Source organism: Oncorhynchus nerka, linkage group LG9b (assembly GCF_034236695.1).
Source record: "Oncorhynchus nerka isolate Pitt River linkage group LG9b, Oner_Uvic_2.0, whole genome shotgun sequence".
In the NCBI taxonomy this organism is placed as follows: Eukaryota; Metazoa; Chordata; class Actinopteri; order Salmoniformes; family Salmonidae; genus Oncorhynchus; species Oncorhynchus nerka.
This window is the reverse complement of record NC_088424.1, coordinates 38,249,558-38,269,146: the sequence shown is the minus strand read 5'-3', so window position 1 is coordinate 38,269,146 and position 19,589 is coordinate 38,249,558. Positions and strand designations below refer to the sequence as shown.

Genomic DNA, 19,589 nt, shown 5'->3' with positions numbered 1-19,589 from the left:
AGACATGAATGTGACCAGTGTTCCTGACTGCTGGGCAACACCTCAGACTGGTTCTACAGCTTTTATCATTGTAGGGCAGAGAGAACAGTATCCTAAAAAAAAAAGTCTAAACAACTCATCCCCTTCTTGTCACTAACCAATGGGAGCTCAGTAAACAACATCCTTTAGTTCACTCAACCATAGAAGAGAGTCCCATACACACACCAGAGCTCAGCCACTCTCACAGTTTAGAGGTACGGTACTGTACCCACATCCAGTTTGGTTCCTTTCAGCTGCAGGGTGTCAACGGTAACGTCATGAAAGAAAACCAGACACCAGCACACTGCCGAATGCTTCCACAGTCCATCAACAGGTGAATCTTAACATCTATTTAAGATTAATTTTGACTCCGTCTCCAACTGACATCAATGCATATTACACTTTTTACTTAAATGGAAGTTAGAATTCACTCCCAAATGCATCATTGCACTTGAACTGCATGAGCATTCAGCAGTGTACTGGTGTCTACTTTTCTTTCTCCCCTCTCGCTCACACAAATACATGCAGACACAGGTAGAACACCCTCAAGCCAATGGACAGTCTAAATCAGACACACATCAGATTTCATAAAGTTTTAGATTCATTTTGTGCAGCTGCAAAGAGATGACCTAGTTTAGATCAGCAAAAAAAATGCAGACATTATGAATCAGTTGGTTTTAATACACTGCTCACGTGCCGGTCTCTCTGAGGAAAAGGCATGTATCAGAATTTCCAGTTTCCTACTATAACAGGAGACAAACAGGTGGACTTAAAAATGGACACTTTAAGAGTAAAAGTGTTGCAAGGTTGGGGTCAAACTGAAGTCAATATTTGAAAAAAAGGTACTCTATTTTAAATTAATTGAATTACTTCATTTCTAATTTAACCCACCCGCAGAGTATTGTTAAGGAATGTTTGGAGGGGAAAAAAACATGTTATGCACATTAAAATCTAAAATGTCCAACTCAGCAAAGAAACCATTTGGGAGTACAGGCAAAAGCCACATTACAATGAAGCTGCAGAGAGAACGGAGTGTAAGAAAGCATGTTTGCAATCAATTAAGTTCAAGACTTTATAATAGACCTGGTAAATAAAACAAACACTTTTCAGGATCTAAAACTTAAATTCTGATGAAAGAAAATGGCTGTAAAAGTGAAAATACAACTAATAACCACAAATATTTACAGTAAATAATAATACATTTATAAACATTACAAGTCCAACAGCTTTATCCCCCCTCTGTACTCCTTCATACAACTCTGCTTCCCAGGCATATCAGAAACTTGATGAGGCCATTTACTAGGATTAGCAGTTTTATTGACTGTGTTCAGGTGTTCTGTGTGTAGTGGTCCCCAACCCTGGTTCTGGAGAGCTGCAGAGTGTGTGAGCTTTTATTACGGCTTTGAATTGACATGTGTCCTGTTCAAATTAGCAGTAAATTAAATCAACCAAGGTTGTTATAGCTGGGCTGGAACCTCCTGTACATCCTCCAGACCAGGGTGGGTGACCGAGGGCCTTTCAGACCTTAATGTCAATCTCTGGTGAGGCTGCCCTTCTTGCCCGTCCACAGCTCTCGGAGCTCTACCTGGCAGCCAAGGTCCCTGAGGGCAGCTTTTGCCAGGTCGCCACAGTCCCGGTGGGCCGCCAGAGCCTGGGCGATGAGGGCCTCTGCTCCCATCTCCAGGATGGGCTGGTTGAAATGAGTCATGCGCGCCACCAGGTTCCTCAGCAGCATACATCCCTGTTTCTGGGGAACACACACACAGAGAGACAGAGAGAGACAGACAAAGAAAGAGAGAGAGAGATGGTATTACATAAAGATGGCAGGCTAAAGAAGGCTTGATCACCAGTTATAGCCCTATGTAGTGCCCATGGGGAACTGATTCCTTCTTGTATCCTCGTATTACCTGCACATTGACCTCATCAGGATGGGTCTTCATAGCCAGCAGAGCCGCCAGCGCACCGCCTTCCTCCATAATGACTTGGCAGTTGTTGGGTTTGCGCAGAGCAACGACAGAGAGAGCAGCACAGCCCTGCTCACACACCTAGACAGGAGAGATGGGCACAACATAAAAGCCACAAAAATGTATAACATGTTTAAACAATAAAGACTTATGAAATAATTTGTCAAAGTCAGTCAACTGCATGAAATTAAAGGCTCACCTGAGCATTGCCCATATGTCTGTTCATGGCGATGACGATGAGCTGTACTCCACCGGCATTTGTGACAGCATCCTTAACATCATCATTTCCTGCAATGGCCCTCAGAGCGCTGAGTACCTGCCTTGTGAGCTCCTGGAAGGGACATGAACTAGTTAGTGAGCAATTCAAAACAATTAGTTAGTGACCACAAGTCAAAACAATCTCATGTAATAAAAAGACAGAAATGTCATCTGAAGTAGTCTTTGGGGGGGGTTCTCTCCTCTGGGATCCCCAACTTTTACATATTTTGCTTTAACCCTGAACTAGCACACCTGGGGTGTATTCATTAGGGGTCTCCCGAGTGGCGCAGTGGTCTAAGACAGAGGCGTCATTGCAGTACCTGGTTCGAATCCAGGCTGCATCACATCCGGCTGTGATTGTGCGCCACCCTATGGGACTCCCAATTGACCCAGTGTCGTCCGGGCGAGGCCGACATTGTAAATAACTATTTGTTCTTAACTGCCTTGTCTAGTTAAATAAATGTTCCATAACAACAAATAAAAAAATTGCACACCGTAGCAAAATATTCCACAAGGGAAAACGTTTTGCCAGGAAAACGAGTTTCTAACTGACAAATTCAGACAGGTTCCTCCCCGTTTCGTTGCTTGCTTCTATTTGGTTTCTAGTGAAGACTAATGAAATAATTTGTCAAAAACAGTCACTTGATGACAAGTTGAATCAGGTATGCTAGTTGTGGAATAGTTCAAATACATGGAATGGCTGTGGGTCCACAAGGAGAGGTTTGAAAAAGGCTGGTCTGAGGCACTTTTGTCAGCATAACTTACCTGGGACTCATAACTGTCTGCCAGCAGGGTCATCATGAACTTTAACCCTCCCAGGTCACAGATGTCCTGACAAAACTCGTTCCTCACGGCCAGGCTGGACAGAGTGGCACACAGCACACTGAGGACAGGGGTATTCTCTGGGTGTGCTGAGAGGGAGAAAATAAACACGGAAGAGGTGATTCACCAATAATAAAACATGTGAACCAACCATCCTGAATACTCAAAGATATCATTATCTTTCATAGCATCTTCCTTTGGACATTTCTATTACCTTTAGCAGCCTCCACAATAACTTTCAACCCATTGTGTTCCATAACAATCATCTTGGCGTGTTCGTGAGCCTGTCCAAAAGGAACTCTTATGTCATCGTCAAAGGTCATGTACCGGAGGGCATTACAGGCCTCTTTGACCAGATCGGAGCGTCCAGTGTGTCGCTTGATGGTACCGGTCAGCAACGGCAGCACTCCAGCCTTCACCAAATCCTGCCTGTTCTGCTCGTGCTTCAAACAGAAATGGCGGACCGTACGGATGGCAACTAACATCAGTGCAGGGTCTGTCTGGTACATGCCAAGGATGCTCACAAGGAGATCCTTGCCCTCCGAGTCAAGGAGGTCTGGCTGGCCATCTGTCAGAGCGGCCAGGGCAGAGAGTGCGGCCAGCAGAGCCTCCTGTTCATCCAGAGTCGTTCTACAGCAGGAGATGATTGTAGGATAGGCATCTTTCTGGGCTGCCAGGTGCCTCTGGGCGAAGCCGAGAGAACACTGCTCAGTGAAGCGTTTCAGATCTGCAGCCATACTACTGTCAGATGCTATTTGAAGGGATTCAAGGGCCTGTAAATAGAAACGGTACAGAGCTGTGGCATGATGGGTGGCATCCTGTACTGTGAAATGTAATGCACTTGGTGATGACTTCTGTTGTGTTGTCATCTGCGCAGAACATACTCCATACCAACCTGAAGGACCTCATGCTCCTCTGTTTGGTGATCACCTGCTGTCGGCACAGTTTTCACTATACAGCTGAGGTCAACCCCTGGTGAATATGGAGGAAAAACAGAGAAGGGAGATTCATCCAGGATCAGGGGGTTTATCTTATACATTGCCTATCATACGGTTGAGTTACGATAGGCATGTATGTTGCTCCTACAATGTCAGATTCAGATCAAATCAGGTAACGTTAGTATACCTTGAGACTCAAACTGTTCTACCGCTTCTCTTAAGGCCTCCGCAGTGTCCATGTCGAACTCATCGATGTTTTCCTTGACCACCGCATCGAAGGTCTCCTGTGTGATCCTGCGACAGGCCATGTCTGCAACGCTCAGCTCAACTCGAAGAGACGAAGACCAAGACTGAAATGCAATTAAACGATTGCAAAATCAGAAAGGACCCAACATAGTCTACTCCAACATGATTCTTGTTGTGGGCTGTGTGTTGATGGTGACACAAACGTCAGATAACAACCGCCTGCTTAAAGATAGCACGCGTACTAGCTAGCTACACCCCTAGCTAGCTAGCTCAACTTAGCCATCAGCACACAAAGATAGATACCGGTATCTAGCGAACTATTTTTCAGATAGCCGAGATGCTTTAAGAAGACGTTTAGACATACGTTTCTAATGTGTTAACTTATAATATAATTACCGGGAACTTCACAAAATAACAGATCATGTATCACTTACCACCGCTTAGTGGCTGTGCTGCTGATAATGGGCACGTTTGAGTTGTAAGGTAACCGACTAAATAAATGTCGTGTGGGGTGGGGGGGTAGAACAGACATAGTCTGTCCAGAACAGACTATGGGAGGCACACAGTACTACATAGATAGAGTCATGGCTACAAGGAACTCTATTCCACATAAGGTAACTGATGCAAGCAGGAAAAATCAGATAAAAATACACCTTATGGAACAGCACGGACTGTGAAGAGAAACCCGTACACCGTAATAATGTGAGTGGAATCATACATTTTGTGTTGTGGATATCTGGTGGTGTGACAGTGTTATATGAAGTACTGTTTTGTTTTATGTGTAATATAAATGTCAATGTGTTTGGACCTCAGGAAGAGTAGCTGCTGCCTTAAACGGAGTCAAAAATGTGGTTTCTATATGTTTGAAACCATGCCACCCTACTCTGCTCTAGCCATTGCCACGAGCACATCCTCCCCGATTAAGGTGCCACCAACCTCTTGTGATTCCTTCGTTTGACATGGTGGGATCTTTTTTTGTGTCAGTAAAATGAATGGAGGCAGAAGCACCTTTATGAGCAAGTATTGATATAATAACCATTATATTGAAGTAAACTTGGATTTTTAAATGTATTTAAAATGTAACCTTTATTTAACTAGGCAGGTCAGTTAAGAACACATTGTTATTTACAATGAGGGCCTAGGAACAGTGGGTTAACTGCCTTGTTCAGGGGCAGAATGACACCATATGTTGTGTGATCATCCCACCACGACTATGGAAACCATGCAGTTTATTAGGCTACAGATTAAATAATGAATGAAGAATTGAACAGGGTGGTGAAAGTGCAAGGTGATGAGCTTAATGCTTTTTTTCTCCAATAAATATTGAGGGTCTGATTCTGGTGACATGATGATCGATGCTGTTTTGACTGCTGTTTGACAAATATTCTTGCTCTTATCCATAATAATCTCATCATGTAGGCTATACGTGCCCTCTAGCCAACAGCGCGCAGATACCGCTGTTGGCTAGCGCACACTTGCCAATACCAGAGTGGACACACTCGCTATATAATGCCAACATTTTTTGTGAGAAAACCATCAGTAGAGTTGAAAATGCGATGGAAACCCATGAGAATTTAACAGCAAAATGTATTTTTGTGTGTACTATGTCAACAGGTCAATATGATGGAAACATCTCTGGTGGGAAAATGTGCACATTGTTTTTATGCAGATTTTTTAATAATTGCATGAAAATCTGTCACCAATTAAATGGAAACCTAGATACTAACCACGAAAGAGAAAGTTTTGGTACAATTTGTATTATTAGGCAACAGATTAAATCATTTATGATGAACTTTGCAGGGTGGTGAAAGTGTGTATTTTGATGCTGCTTTCCAATAAATATTGAGGGTCTTATTCTGATGACATGATGATCAATGCTTGACAAATAAAAACATGATCACTTGTATCCATAATAATCTCATCATGTAGACGAGCCTATCAGCACAGTCTACACACACTGTATCTGTTGTTGGTTAGAGTGCACGTGGCAAGCCCAGAGTAGGCACATTTGCTATTTAACACAACAGTTTTTATGACAAATCCATCAGTAAATCATCAGAGTTGAAAATGTGATGGAAACCCATTTAACCCCAAAATCACTTTTATTTGTATATATGTACTGTACACATGAACTGGCTCCTGTTTCAGTCATGTATTTGGTGACTGTATTTCTTGTGGGTAAAAAAAAATACAAATAATGATTGGTTGACAATAGAGCCTCCCACAACACAGGTGATGGCTGCAGGATGAAGTTGGTGAAGAGCAACTGCAGAAACTTGCAGTCAAAATCTCATGACCTTTGATCACATTATTTTTAGTAAAGTTCATGCAGTCGACATGTAGGTGCAAGTGTCATGGGTAAGGGATCCATCTTTTGTCAAATTAATGTCCTAACCTTAACATGATGCGTAAATTCTCCTTACCTGCTATGAAAAGTCAAATCTGATGTTAATTTGACAAAAGCTGGATCCCTTTGAAAGAGAGTGACTAACGATGGTCAAAGACTTGACAAAAGTGATCCGCTCGAACGCGCCCAAGGACTCAAACCCAACTGGGGAGATTACGCAAATAACGTCACAGCGTGGAAGCCGATATTGCTGGAATTGATTGCTACGTTATTATACTGTAAATAGTTAAACATGTACGCAAGTCCTTCAAATAAATCGTCTCGGCTAGGTTGAGCTTTCATAAAATAAAAAGGTTCCGTATACTTTTTTTCTAGTTCTGTTAAAATACTATTCACTGCTGGAAGTCAAATATAATCCATACAATATACAAATATTGGACTCAGGTAAACATATTTTGTCAAGCTATATCACTTTTACAAATGATAAATAAATCAACTGCATGTCCCAAGATGCAAGGGATCTCCGTGATCGCTGCCATTGAAATCGCGTGGGGTCGCTTGCTCCTACGCGCAGATCCAGGATCAGCTGACCATTTCCCAACCTAACCATAGCAATCAGAAGTCAGAGAGCATAACAGATCCTAGATCAGCGCTCTGGAGCAAACTCGCTGAACAACGGCAGTGGTGCGATAGCGACTGTTGATGTTTTTGTTGTCAGTAAGATGGCGACAAGCGGAGAGGCCCCGGAATCTTGGTACCTAGCTCTGCTCGGCTTTGCGGAACATTTTCGCACCTCAAGTCCTCCGAAGATCCGTCTCTGCGTTCACTGTCTGCAGGCGGTGTTTCAGTTCAAGCCGCCGCAGAGGGTCGAGGCCCGAACTCATCTCCAGCTGGGCTCGGTACTCTACCACCACACCAAGAACACCGAACTCGCCCGAAGCCACTTGGAGAAAGCGGTAAGCATTCCCCAGAAACTCCGTGGATGTGTTTTAAAGGGGAGGGAAAAGGAAGGCCGCAGCTTTGGCAAAGCTATCGGTGTGTTGTTGATCAGAAAAGTGGACGAGAGTGGTTGATTATCAGTAAGGATATTTCATTATCACGCGTCAGCTTATAATAATTGTTGGGACATCAATCAAACAATGCAACATTGCATGTACTAAACAGATATTGAAACTAATTTTCGCATTCTGTTTTTTTCCCCCCATAGTGGTTCATATCACAACAAGTATCCTTTCGTGTGTGTGTGTGATAGAGAGAGAGCATGCATCTACCTGAACAAATGTTTACCATGTCTCCATGCCCCGTACGTTTTTTTTCTTCATTGATGCTAGTGTTATCATGCAGAAAAATACATTTCCTTTACAAGTAATACCAGATCCCTCAGTTTGAAGATGTCAAATTCGAGGCAGCAAGTCTTCTGTCAGAACTGTATTGCCAACAGGTAAGTGTAGTATTGTTCTCATTTCCAACCTGTGGCCCACCTTCACCTTGCACTATTACCTGAATTCAATCAAATGTCAGTGTAAACATGCCTTGCTTATCTGTTCACATGTTTATCTCAGCATTTTTGTTTGTCAACCTTTTGTAAGACAAAATATCATACTCCATTATTTTGGCTTTGGCTGTTATGTCATCATAAAATAGGCCTAATCGGTAATCCTTGCATTGTCTTCTCCCTCATTAAGCTGCTTTTGCATGTAAGTGAACTCTGAAACAGTAAGATTAACTAGGATATGTTAGTTGGTTTAGCAAACACTTCTGATTTGTAGTGTCCTATACAGTATTGTTGTAAAAGTTATTTATTTAAGTCAATGAACTGATGATTGTCTCTGATCTGGTCTTTCTTTGAAGAATCTGGTTGATTCGGCAAAGCCCTTGCTGCGGAAGGCCATCCAGATCTCCCAGCAAACTCCCTACTGGCACTGCAGATTGCTTTTCCAACTGGCGGTAAGTCAACCTAACAACCGGACCTGATAACCCAATCTGTAAAATGACTGAAATTTAAAAATTCAAATCAGTTCTGAAGTCGAGGTTCACAGAAATGTATTTAGCTGTTATTCACCTCAATTTACATCTATATGGGTCATTATTTACTTGTCTTAAATAGTGGATAAAAGTTTTCTTGTCCTTTTTCTTTCTTTTTCTTCAGCAACTGCACACACTGGAGAAGGATCTGGTGTCAGCTTGTGACCTCCTGGGGGTAGGGGCAGAGTATACCAGGGTAGTGGGCTCTGAATACACCAGGTAGTGTATCATGGTAGAACACAATACAAGTGAAACAGTTTAACAGTTCTAGTAATGTCTGTACTTTATCAAGGTGTTGTTTTACTGCCCTGAGGACTAGTGCTGTGGTCTGGTCAGGTAATGTTACTGATATCCTTGTTTTCTTTCTTCCTGCACAGAGCTCTCTTTCTGTTGAGTAAAGGAATGGTAAGTTGAGAAATATACTAACCATGTCAAGACATTCTCTCATGACGACAAATTAAAATCGAATAATGATAAAACTAAGTAAATTCAATATTCAATTCTGCTGAAACCACTTAGACCATCGCTGTTTTTTAATGAATGTCTTGATGGCCACCTAAAAAATGAAACCAATGCTTATTTTTGCAATGTTTACTTACTTACCTGCATTAATAGTCACTAGCGGATAGACATTATTGTAATGGAAGTTTTGAGGCATCCTACTTGAATAATTTGTAAGAAAAATATATATTTTTAGGGACAAAATTGCGGCGGTTTTAAGAAGAGTGAAATGTCACCCTGTGTGTTTGTCTAAAGCTGCTGCTGATGGAGAGGAAGCTGGGGGAAGTGCATCCTCTGTTGACTCTGTGTGGGACCATCGTGGAGAACTGGCAGGGAAACCCCATCCAGAAGGAGTCTCTCAGGGTCTTCTTCCTGGTGCTGCAGGTCACACACTACCTGGACGCTGGACAGGTACAGAATCAGAATCACCTTTATACGCCAAGTACATTTACATGTACCCGGAATTTGACTAAATGAAGTAGACAAAATATAGACAGGAATTTACACAATCTACATACGGTATTTACAGCGCCTTGCAAAAGTATTCATCCCCTTGGCTTTTTTCCTATTTTGTTGCATTACAACCTGTAATTTAAATTGATTTGGGTTTCATGTGATGGACATACACAAAGCAGTCCAAATTGGTTTCACAAAATTCAACAACAAAAAATACGGAAAAGTGTTGTGTGCATATGTATTCACCTCCCCTTTGCTAATGAAGCCCCTAAATAAGATCTGGTGCAACCAATTACCTTCAGAAGTCATATTTGTTAGATTGCGCACAGGTGCACTTTATTTTAGTGTCACATGATCTGTCACATCTCAGTATATATAAACCTGTTCTGAAAGGCCCCATAGTCTGCAACACCACTAAGCAAAGGGCACCATGAAGACCATGGAAGTATAGATCAGGGTTGGGTTATAAAAAAATATCTGAAACTTTGAACATCCCACGGAGCACCATTAAATATATTATTAAAAAATGTAAAGAATATGGCACCATAACAAACCTGCCAAGAGAGGGGTGCCAACCAAAACTCGCAGACCAGGCAAGGAGGGCATTAATCAGAGAGGCAACAAAGAGACCAAAGATTACCCTGAAGGAGCTTCAAAGCTCCACAGTGGAGATTGGAGTATCTGTCCATAGGACCACTTTAAACCGTATACTCCACAGAGCTGGGCCAGAAAAAAGCCACTCGGGTGGCGCAGTGGTCTAAGGCACTGCATCGCAGAGACTTTGGGTTCGCGCCCAGGCTCTGTCGCAGCCGGCCGCGACCGGGAGGTCCGTGGGGCGACGCACAATTGGCCTAGTGTCGTCCGGGTTAGGGAGGGTTTGGCCGGTAGGGATATCCTTGTCTCATCGCGCACTAGCGACTCCTGTGGCAGGCCGGGTGCAGTGCACGTTATCCAGGTCGCCGGATGCACGGTGTTTCCTCTGACACATTGGTGCGGCTGGCTTCCGGGTTGGATGCGTGCTGTATTAAGAAGTAGTGCGGCTTGGTTGGGTTGGGTTGTGTTTCGGAGGACGCATGGCTTTCGACCTTCGTCTCTCCCGAACCAGTACGGGAGTTGTAGCGATGAGACAAGATAGTAACTGCTAACAATTGGATACCACAAAATTGGGGAGAAAAGGGGGTAAAATTAAAAGAAAACAATTGAAGGAATGATGGATGGCGCTAAATACAGGGAAATTCTTGAAGGAAACCTGTTTCAGTCTTCCAGAGACTGGGACGGAGGTTCACCTTCCAGCAGGACAATGACCCTAAGCATACTGCTAAAGCAACACTCAAGTGGTTTAAGGGGAAACATTTAAATATCTTGGAATGGCCTAGTCAAAGCCCAGACCTCAATCCAATTGAGAATCTGTGGTATGACTTAAAGATTGCTGTACACCAGCGGAACACATCCAATTTGAAGTAGTTGGAGCAGTTTTGCCTTGAAGTATGGGAAAAAATCCCAGTGGCTAGATGTGCTAAGCTTATAAAGACATACCCCAAGAGACTTGCAGCTGTAATTGTTGCGAAAGGTAGCTCTACAAAATATTGACTTTGGGGGGGGTGAATAGTTATGCACGCTCAAGTTTTCTGTTTTTATTTCTTGTTTGTTTCACACACAAAAAAATTGCATCTTCATGGTGGTAGGCATGTTGTGTAAATCAAATGATACAACCCCCCCCAATTTTTTTTATTCCAGGTTGTAAGGCAACAAAATAGGAAAAATGCCAAGGGGGGGTGAATACTTTCGCAAGCCACTGTAAAATATAGATACAGTAGACCTCACTCACTTAGCAGACGTGGGATAGTGCCTGAGTTTTTATGAAGTCTTGATTATGTGGTCCATGGTCACAAAATAAAAAGATAAGGGGCTGTCAAAAATGTACAGTTGAAGTTGGAAGTTTACATACACCGTAGCCAAATAAATTTAAACTCAGTTTTTCACAATTCCTGACATTTAATCTGAGTAAAAATTCCATGTCTTAGGTCAGTTAGGTCAACACTTTATTTTAAGAATGTGAAATTATTTATTTAAGCTTTTATTTATTTCATCACATTCCCAGTGGGTCAGATGTTTGCATACACTCAATTAGTATTTGGTAGCTTTGCCTTTTAAATTGTTTAACTTGGGTCAAACATTTCGGTTAGCCTTCCACAAGCTTCCCACTTTAAGTTGGGTGAATTTTGGCCCATTTCCTCCTGACAGAGCTGGTGTAACTGAGTCAGGTTTGCAGGCCTCCTTGCTCACACATGCTTTTTCAGTTCTTCCCACAAATTTTCTATGGGATTGAGGTTAGGACTTTGTGATGGCCACTCCAATACCTTGACTTTGTTGTCCTTAAACCTTTTTGCCACAACTTTAGAAGTATGCTTGGGGTCATTGTCCATTTGGTAGACCCATTTGCGACCAAGCTTTAACTTCCTGACTGATGTCTTGAGATGTTGCTTCAATATATACACATTATTTTCCTCCCTCATGCGGCATTTTACTTCCTCATGATGCCATCTATTTTGCGAAGTGCACCAGTCCCTCCTGCAGCAAAGCACCCCCACAACATGATGCTGCCACCCCCGTGCTTCACGGTTGGGATGGTGTTCTTCGACTTGCAAGCCTCCCCCTTTTTCCTCCAAACATAACGATGGTCATTATGGCCAAACAGTTCTATTTTTGTTTAATCAGACCAGAGGACATTTCTCCAAAAAGTATGATCTTTGTCCCCATGAACAGTTGCAAACCGTAGTCTGGCTTTTTTGTGGCGGTTTTGGAGCAGTGGCTTCTTCCTTGCTGAGCGGCCTTTCAGGTTATGTCGATATAGGACTAGTTTTACTGTGGATATAGATACTTTTGTACCTGTTTCCTCCAGCATCTTCACAAGGTCCTTTACTGTTATTCTTGGATTGATTATCACTTTTCGCACCAAAGTACATTCATCTCTAGGAGACAGAACGCGTCTCCTTCCTGAGCGGTATGATGACTGCGTGGTCCCATGGTGTTTATACTTGCAAACTACTATTTGTACAGATGAACATGGTACCTTCAGGCATTTTGAAACTACTCCCAAGGATAAACCAAGCTTGTGGAGGTCTTTTTCTGAGGTCTTCGCTGATTTCTTTTGATTTTCCCATGATGTCAAGCAAAGAGGCACCGAGTTTGAAGGTAGGCCTTGAAATACATCCACAGGTACACCTCCAACTGACTCAAATGATGTCAATTAGCCCATCAGAAGCTTCTAAAGCCATGACATCATTTTCTGGAATTTTCCAAGCTCTTTAAAGGCACAGTCAATTTAGTGTGCCTTCTGGAATTGTGAATTATAAGTGAAATAATCTGTCTGTAAACAATTGTTGGAAAAATTACTTGTCATGCGCAAAGTAGATTTCCTAACCGACTTGCCAAAACGATAGTTTGTTAACAAGAAATTTGTGACGTGGTTGAAAAACAAGTTGTAAAGACTCCAACCTAAGTGTATGTAAACTTCTGACCTCAACTGTATAAAATAGGACTTAATTAACACGGCAAGATTTAGGAGCAATATGCACGCAGAGATGAAGTCATCATACAATTCCAGATGTAATCCCAGTTGAAAAGGCACATAACCGATGTAATAAATATCTTTGGGCTGATAGGTGAAGAGTGTGAAGCCGTGTCTGAAGCAGCTGCAGCAGTGCATCCAGACCATCTCTACACTCCACGACGATGAGATCCTACCCAGTAACCCTGCCGACCTGTTCCACTGGCTGCCCAAGGAGCACATGTGTGTCCTTGTCTACCTGGTGGGATACAGCTACTGCAAGTGACCTTTGACCTCTATTGGTCATATTGTTCTTGTCACGACAGACTTTACTTACTTGTTTTTCTTCCAACAGGTGACAGTCATGCACTCCATGCAAGCAGGCTACCTGGAGAAGGCCCAGAAATACACAGACAAAGCTCTCATGCAGCTGGAAAAGCTCAAAAGTAAGTCAATGGAATCCTCACCATAGAATTACATATGGAGGTCATTTAAAAGGATCTCTGTGATCCTCACCCTCTCTCAATCTCCCAGTGATTTTTCAGCTGTAGAAGTATTGTGGTTGTCAGTGACTTTCTGTTGCTGTTGATGCTGCTGATATTGATGTGTTTTCCAGTGCTGGACTCCAGCCCCATCCTCTCCACATTCCAAGTCATTCTGCTGGAGCACATCATCATGTGCCGACTCGTCACTGGTCACAAGGCCACTGCATTGCAAGAGGTAGGGAACATGCTTAACATACACATGAATTCATGTAAATATAGATAGATTTTCGTGATGCTGATGGTTTCCCTGTTCTCAGATCTCTCAGGTGTGTCAGCTGTGTGCACAGTCTCCCAGGTTATTCACCAACCATGCATCCCAGCTACACACCCTGCTAGTGAGTAGCTTTCTAGCCTTGGATTTCTATTTCTTATATCTGTACTTTGCAGTGGACAGGTAGTTGTTCTGTTATGATTTTCTATGTTGTGCCGATCACCTCCCTCGTCACTGTTGTGGTCTGTTCCAGGGTCTGTACTGTCTCTCAGTGAACTGCATGGATAACGCTGAGGCGCAGTTCACTGCTGCCCTGCGGGTGAGTGACGTGAGTGTGTCTACTAAGATATCTATTGGCAAAATTAGTAACCTCCTTAGTTTGATATTTATGGGTGTGTTAATTGAAATACATCTGTGTTTCACTCTTCCAGCTGACGACGCACCAGGAACTGTGGGCGTTCATTGTAACCAACCTGGCCAGCGTCTATATCAGGGAGGGCAACAGGGACCAGGAGGTCAGAGGGCATCTGGGGTGCATTCAGGATAGCAGGGTAGTTGTATGTGATGAATGTGAGTTCTTCACCTGACGTAATATGTCCCTGTTTCTGTTATATCAGCTTTATAACCTGTTGGAGAGGATAAATCCTGATCACAACTTCCCTGTCAGGTAAGAAAGTGTTTGTATGTTTATCTATGTATTTTTGCAATCTTGCGATTGATGTTTGATTCTAAATGGACTCCTCTACTCCTCCCGTTCCAGCTCTCATTGTCTGCGAGCAGCAGCCTTCTACATCCGTGGACTGCTCTCTTTCTTCCAGGGACGCTATAATGAGGCCAAGTAAGTTCAACCATGGCTCACCAGAAACTATTTCTTGATGTACATCTCCATTACATCACATACAAATTATATCTTCACACGTTTAGAATACCTGCTCAGTTGGAAAGAAAGCTGAAGAGCGCGGCTGTGAAACCTTAACAAAAACATGTTAGTGACTGTGTGTCGCGTTAGGCGGTTCCTGAGGGAGACTCTGAAGATGTCCAATGCTGAAGACCTGAATCGTTTGACTGCATGCTCTCTGGTCCTACTGGGGCATATCTTCTACGTGCTGGGGAACCACCGGGTGAGATCACATCACAGGACTCTCCAGGATCATATTGCAGTGTTTCCAAAAGCACATAATTTCTCGGAGCAATGCTAGGAGGTGTGATTGAATCTGAACCATGCATTTGGTTCTGTCTGTGTTTCCGCCAGGAGAGTAACAACATGGTGGTCCCAGCCATGCAGCTGGCCAGCAAGATCCCTGATATGTCAGTCCAGCTCTGGTCCTCTGCTCTGCTCAAGGGTAAGGCAACACCTGTCTGTGTGTGTCTGTTTTTGAGATGTACTGACTGAAATGACTGTTCTCCCTGTAGATCTGAACAAGGCATGTGGGAACACGATAGACGCCCATGAAGCAGCTCAGATGCACCAGAACTTCTCCCAGCAGCTCCTGCAGGACCACATCGCTGCCTGCAGCCTCCCTGAGCACAACCTCATCAGTGTATGATTCATCAATCACTCAGTCTTTATAACCCATGCACAGCCTTCCAAAAAACAACTTCATTTGGATAAGAACTGATCAATCAGTATATCAGTTAGTCATTCATCAATATCTTTGTACTGCACCATGGTGAATAATTATACACAGAAAATACACAACAAGTACATGCACAGTTAGAGGAATATTTTATTTGATTAGGATCATCATTAGCTGACACCATGACGATAGCTTGTCTTCCTGGGGTCCGACACATAGCGAAAAATACTTTACAGACAAATGACATTTAACAAGTAGACATTCCAGCTAGAGGAATGAGTGTGAGACAGTGAGCTGACAGACTGTGTGTTGTTGCAGTGGACGGATGGACCTCCTCCAGTGGGTCAGTTCCAGGCCCAGAATGGACCCTCTACCAGCCTGGCCAGCCTGCTCTAAGCACCACCACACCATGAGAGAGGGAGAGAGAGTGAGAGAGAAAGGAAGGGAAAGGTAGAGGGGGTAGAAGAGGGATAGAGATGTGAAGGGGCAGACTGGTATGCCGCTGATCTGCATACAGCCTGGATGCTGGTTTGTTTCAGTATTGACCAGTTTCATTGTAGTTACTATGCCAACGAGCATAGCTAACCAATGCGGAAACAATACTACATATTTTATCTAGAATTCTAAAGATTTTAACTTGTTCTTTCAACGGTAGGACTTTTTTAGTGGGAGAGTGGTAGGACACGCAAAAGGTGTTTATCTTTAGGTGGTGAGATGAGAGAACTGAGCTTACACCTACCTCAGAGAGACTGCCACTGGGCACTGCATTAGCAGGGCGTACACGTAATGAAACTATGCACCTTTATAGAGTTGAAATGTAACGTGATGAGTAGCCTGGTGTAGAAGCTAGCTTTTTGGTCTAACTGGCGGTATGAATGGTAGACATTGAATTAATTGCTGACAACTAAGGTACCATAGAAGGTTTTCACACACAGAGTTGTGCCCCGAACTCAAGGCAGGACAATAATCCAGTTGAAGAAAGAAGACCATCTCTGTGACACTGCAGCGACCTGAGATAGAACCTAACCATCGTTTAAAGTTCTACACTTTGTCCCCCAAGTTTCATTGTTGTCAAGCTCCTAACAACGGTCCTGGAGTGGGAAGTTAAGACATTGGATTGGGTGAATATTTTTATATCATTTTCTTTTTTAAGTCAATAATAATTTTTAATGGCAAGTTGAATTTGTGAGGCAATGTTTGCACCCATTTTTTTTTCAGTAGGCGGTAACAAAACTAAAACTACATTTTATCTAGATACAGTGCCTGTGGAAAGTATTCAGCAAACCCTTTGCTTTGAGACTTCAAATTGAGCTCAGGTGCATCCTGTTTCCATTGATTGTCCTTGGAATGTTTCATCAACTTGATTAGAGTCCACCTGTTGTAAATTCAATTGATTGGACATGATTTGGAAAGGGACACACCTGTCTATATAAGGTCCCGCAGTTGACAGTCCATGTCAGAGCAAAAACCAAGCCATGAGATCAACGAAATTGTCTGTAGAGCTCCGGAACAGGATTGTGTCGGCACAGATCTGGGGAAGGGTACCAAAAAATATATGCAGCATTGAAGGTCCCCAAGAAGACAGTGGCCTCCTCCATTCTTAAATGGAAGAAGTTTGGAACCACCAAGACTCTTTCTAGAGCTGGCTGCCTGACCAAACTGAGCAATAGGGGGAGAAGGGCTTTGGTTAGGGAGGTGACCAAGAACCCAGAGTTCCTCTGTGGAGATGGGAGAACCTTCCAGAAGGACGACCATCTCTGCAGCACTCCACCAATCAGGCCTTTATGGTAGAGTGGCCAGATGGAAGCCTCTCTTCGGTAAAAGGCACATGACAGCCCGCTTGGAGTTTGCCAAAAGGCATCTAAAAGACGCACACCATGAGAAACAAGATTCTCTGGTCTTATGAAACCAAGATTGAACTCTTTGGCCTGAATGCCAAGTGTGGCACCATCCCTACGGTGAAACGTAGTTTTAGCATCATCGTGCTGTGGGGACATTTTTCAGCGGTAGGGACTGGAAGACTAGTCAGGATCAAGGCAAAGATGAATGGAGCAAAATACAGAGAGACGCTTGATGAAAACCTGCTTCAGTGCGCGCAGCTCCGCCGACTGGAGTGAAGGTTCACCTTCCATCAGGACAATGACCCTAAGCACACAGCCAAGACAACGCAGGAGTGGCTTCGGGACAAGTCTGAATGTCCTTGAATGGCCCAGAAGGAGCCCAGACTGGAACTCAATCGAATATCTCTGGAGAGACCTGAAAATAGCTGTGTAGCAATGCTCCCTATCCAACCTGACAGAGTTTGAGAGGATCAGCAGAGAAGAATGTGAGAAACTCCCCAAATACAGGTGTGCCAAGCTTGTAGCGTCATACCCAAGAAGACTCAGGGCTGTAATCGCTGCCAAAGGTGCTTCATTTAAAAAAAAATTTTTTTTTATGTTTTTTATTTGTCATTATGGGATATTGTGATGAGGGCGGCAGGGTAGCCTAGTGGTTAGAGCGTTGGGCTAGTAACCGAAAGGTTGCAAGACTGAATCTGTCGTTCTGCCCCTGAACAAGGAAGTTAACCCACAGTTCCTAGGCCGTCATTGAAAATAAGAATTTGTTCTTAACTGACTTGCCTAGTTAAATAAAGGTAAAATAAAAAATGAGGGGGAAAGATACGATTTCATCAATTTTAGAATAAGGTGAGTGATTAACAAAATGTGGTAAAAGTCAAGGGGTCTGAATACTTTCCGACTGCACTGTATGTTATTCCCACTCATATTCTCCCTTTTGTTCCACCGTTTGTTTGTTATTTACCTTGTAAATCTCCCTGTATTTTAGACATCTAAAAGGTATTGTCCCCTGAAAACTCCCAAGTGCAACCAGAGATAGGCACTGCAGAGTCATTTTTGAGCAACCTGTTGGTGACATGGCAGAGAACACTTACTTGTATTATTTTACAGAACTGTTTAACGAGTAAGGGTTTGTCAACTATCAAATCTATCACCAACTTTTTCAAGAATAACACACTTCTTAATCACTCTGTAATTATATTTGATTGTCATTGTATTGTATCACAATGCAGACTTATTTTAGCAGCCTTATAAACAATAATGCTTTGCAAATATTTCCCTCTTTATTTTTAACAAATGAATCCATTTATTCGATTTTGTAAAGTTTGACTATTTATATACCATGTTTGACCATATTATATCGGTTTCACTATTTATTTTTGCAGGTACGTTTTTGTATAGATATGGCAGAAAATATAAATGTTTTGTGACCTTTTTCCCCCATGTGTATTTTTATGTTTCTTATGAATGATTTAAACATGTAAATACTAGGTTTGGTCAGTTGTGAAACAAAATGCTAGAGCTACGACGACTGCCTTGTGTTTTTATTTTCACGTCTACGTTATACTACAAGGTTATAATAGGTTGGCTACCCTGCTCATTACACTATTTTACAATTCTGGTTTTGTGTTTTTAAATAAAAGATTTCTTTCAACACATCAAGACTTTAAAAAAAATAAGATCATTTAAAAACAATATGTAGTTCTCTTTTGCATCAACTGTATTTTATGCTGATCTGAACATTCCAACTCCACTTTATCATCTTCAACTTTGATTTGTCCAGAGCATTGGTCCTGACTGATGCATAACATCTAACTGCTCTGTTCAACCCATGGAACACACACATATGTGACAAATTTGATATGTGACACTCAAAATGCTTATTTTCACGTTTATGCTTAAATGCACATTTATGCCCTCAATATACAGTATGTGGGAAGATGTGTGAAGACGTTTTCCCTTTGAATGAAACTTGTTGTTGGGATTATGCAGTTAATGGGTGTGGGGATTATCGCTGCATTGGATTTTTGTCATTTAGCATATGCTCTTATCCAGAGCAATTTACAGTAATGAGTGCATACATTTTTGTACTGGTCCCTTGTGGGAATCGAACCCACAACCCTGCTGTTGCAAGCGCCATGCTCTACCAAAAGGTTGATTGTGTAGTGTCTTGACCAATGTTTGAATTACACTTTGACCCAAAGGTACCCTAAAAAAAATAGTTGTCTAGACCAATGTTAATATTCTTAACCTTTATGGAGGTTTCCATGTTAATATTCTAAATTAAATATTT

At 42.5% G+C, this 19,589-nt stretch overlaps 2 protein-coding genes across 3 annotated transcripts; one reads left to right on the top strand and one right to left on the bottom strand.

The window, feature by feature from the left end:
• Positions 1 to 678: 678 nt before the first annotated feature.
• Positions 679 to 4,764, bottom strand: armc6 (armadillo repeat containing 6). Its single transcript, XM_029644875.2, has 8 exons — positions 4,681 to 4,764; positions 4,188 to 4,350; positions 3,958 to 4,034; positions 3,277 to 3,835; positions 3,006 to 3,151; positions 2,182 to 2,313; positions 1,926 to 2,063; positions 679 to 1,765 (listed from the first exon to the last, which is right to left on the bottom strand). Exons 2-8 carry the CDS (start codon positions 4,306 to 4,308, stop codon positions 1,550 to 1,552), a joined length of 1,389 nt encoding a protein of 462 aa, XP_029500735.1. The 5' UTR covers positions 4,309 to 4,350; positions 4,681 to 4,764; the 3' UTR covers positions 679 to 1,549.
• Positions 4,765 to 7,137: 2,373 nt separating this feature from the next.
• LOC115116378 (MAU2 chromatid cohesion factor homolog) lies at positions 7,138 to 18,954 on the top strand. Of its 2 annotated transcripts, none has more exons than XM_029644874.2 (19): positions 7,138 to 7,549; positions 7,801 to 7,818; positions 7,969 to 8,034; positions 8,445 to 8,540; positions 8,743 to 8,837; positions 8,996 to 9,023; positions 9,375 to 9,530; positions 13,241 to 13,387; positions 13,481 to 13,571; positions 13,742 to 13,845; positions 13,928 to 14,005; positions 14,135 to 14,200; positions 14,313 to 14,396; positions 14,499 to 14,548; positions 14,642 to 14,719; positions 14,891 to 15,002; positions 15,134 to 15,224; positions 15,295 to 15,422; positions 15,777 to 18,954. In XM_029644874.2, exons 1-19 carry the CDS (start codon positions 7,316 to 7,318, stop codon positions 15,852 to 15,854), a joined length of 1,800 nt encoding a protein of 599 aa, XP_029500734.1. In that variant the 5' UTR covers positions 7,138 to 7,315; the 3' UTR covers positions 15,855 to 18,954. The 2 variants fall into 2 exon arrangements, with proteins under 2 accessions (XP_029500734.1, XP_029500732.1); XM_029644872.2 differs by having other exon boundaries at positions 7,140 to 7,549; positions 14,135 to 14,209.
• The last annotated feature ends 635 nt before the right edge of the window (positions 18,955 to 19,589 follow it).

Coding starts and splice junctions, on each gene's coding strand:
- armc6 (XM_029644875.2), bottom strand. CDS start 4,308: ATGGCCTGTCGCAGGATCACACAGGAGACCTTCGATGCGGTGGTCAAG. Junction 3,152..3,276: donor TATTGTGGAGGCTGCTAAAG/GTAATAGAAATG, acceptor TCTCCCTCTCAG/CACACCCAGAGAATACCCCT. Junction 2,064..2,181: donor GACATATGGGCAATGCTCAG/GTGAGCCTTTAA, acceptor TCTCCTGTCTAG/GTGTGTGAGCAGGGCTGTGC.
- LOC115116378 (XM_029644872.2), top strand. CDS start 7,316: ATGGCGACAAGCGGAGAGGCCCCGGAATCTTGGTACCTAGCTCTGCTC. Junction 8,838..8,995: donor GTGGGCTCTGAATACACCAG/GTAGTGTATCAT, acceptor CTTCCTGCACAG/AGCTCTCTTTCTGTTGAGTA. Junction 15,423..15,776: donor CTGAGCACAACCTCATCAGT/GTATGATTCATC, acceptor GTGTTGTTGCAG/TGGACGGATGGACCTCCTCC.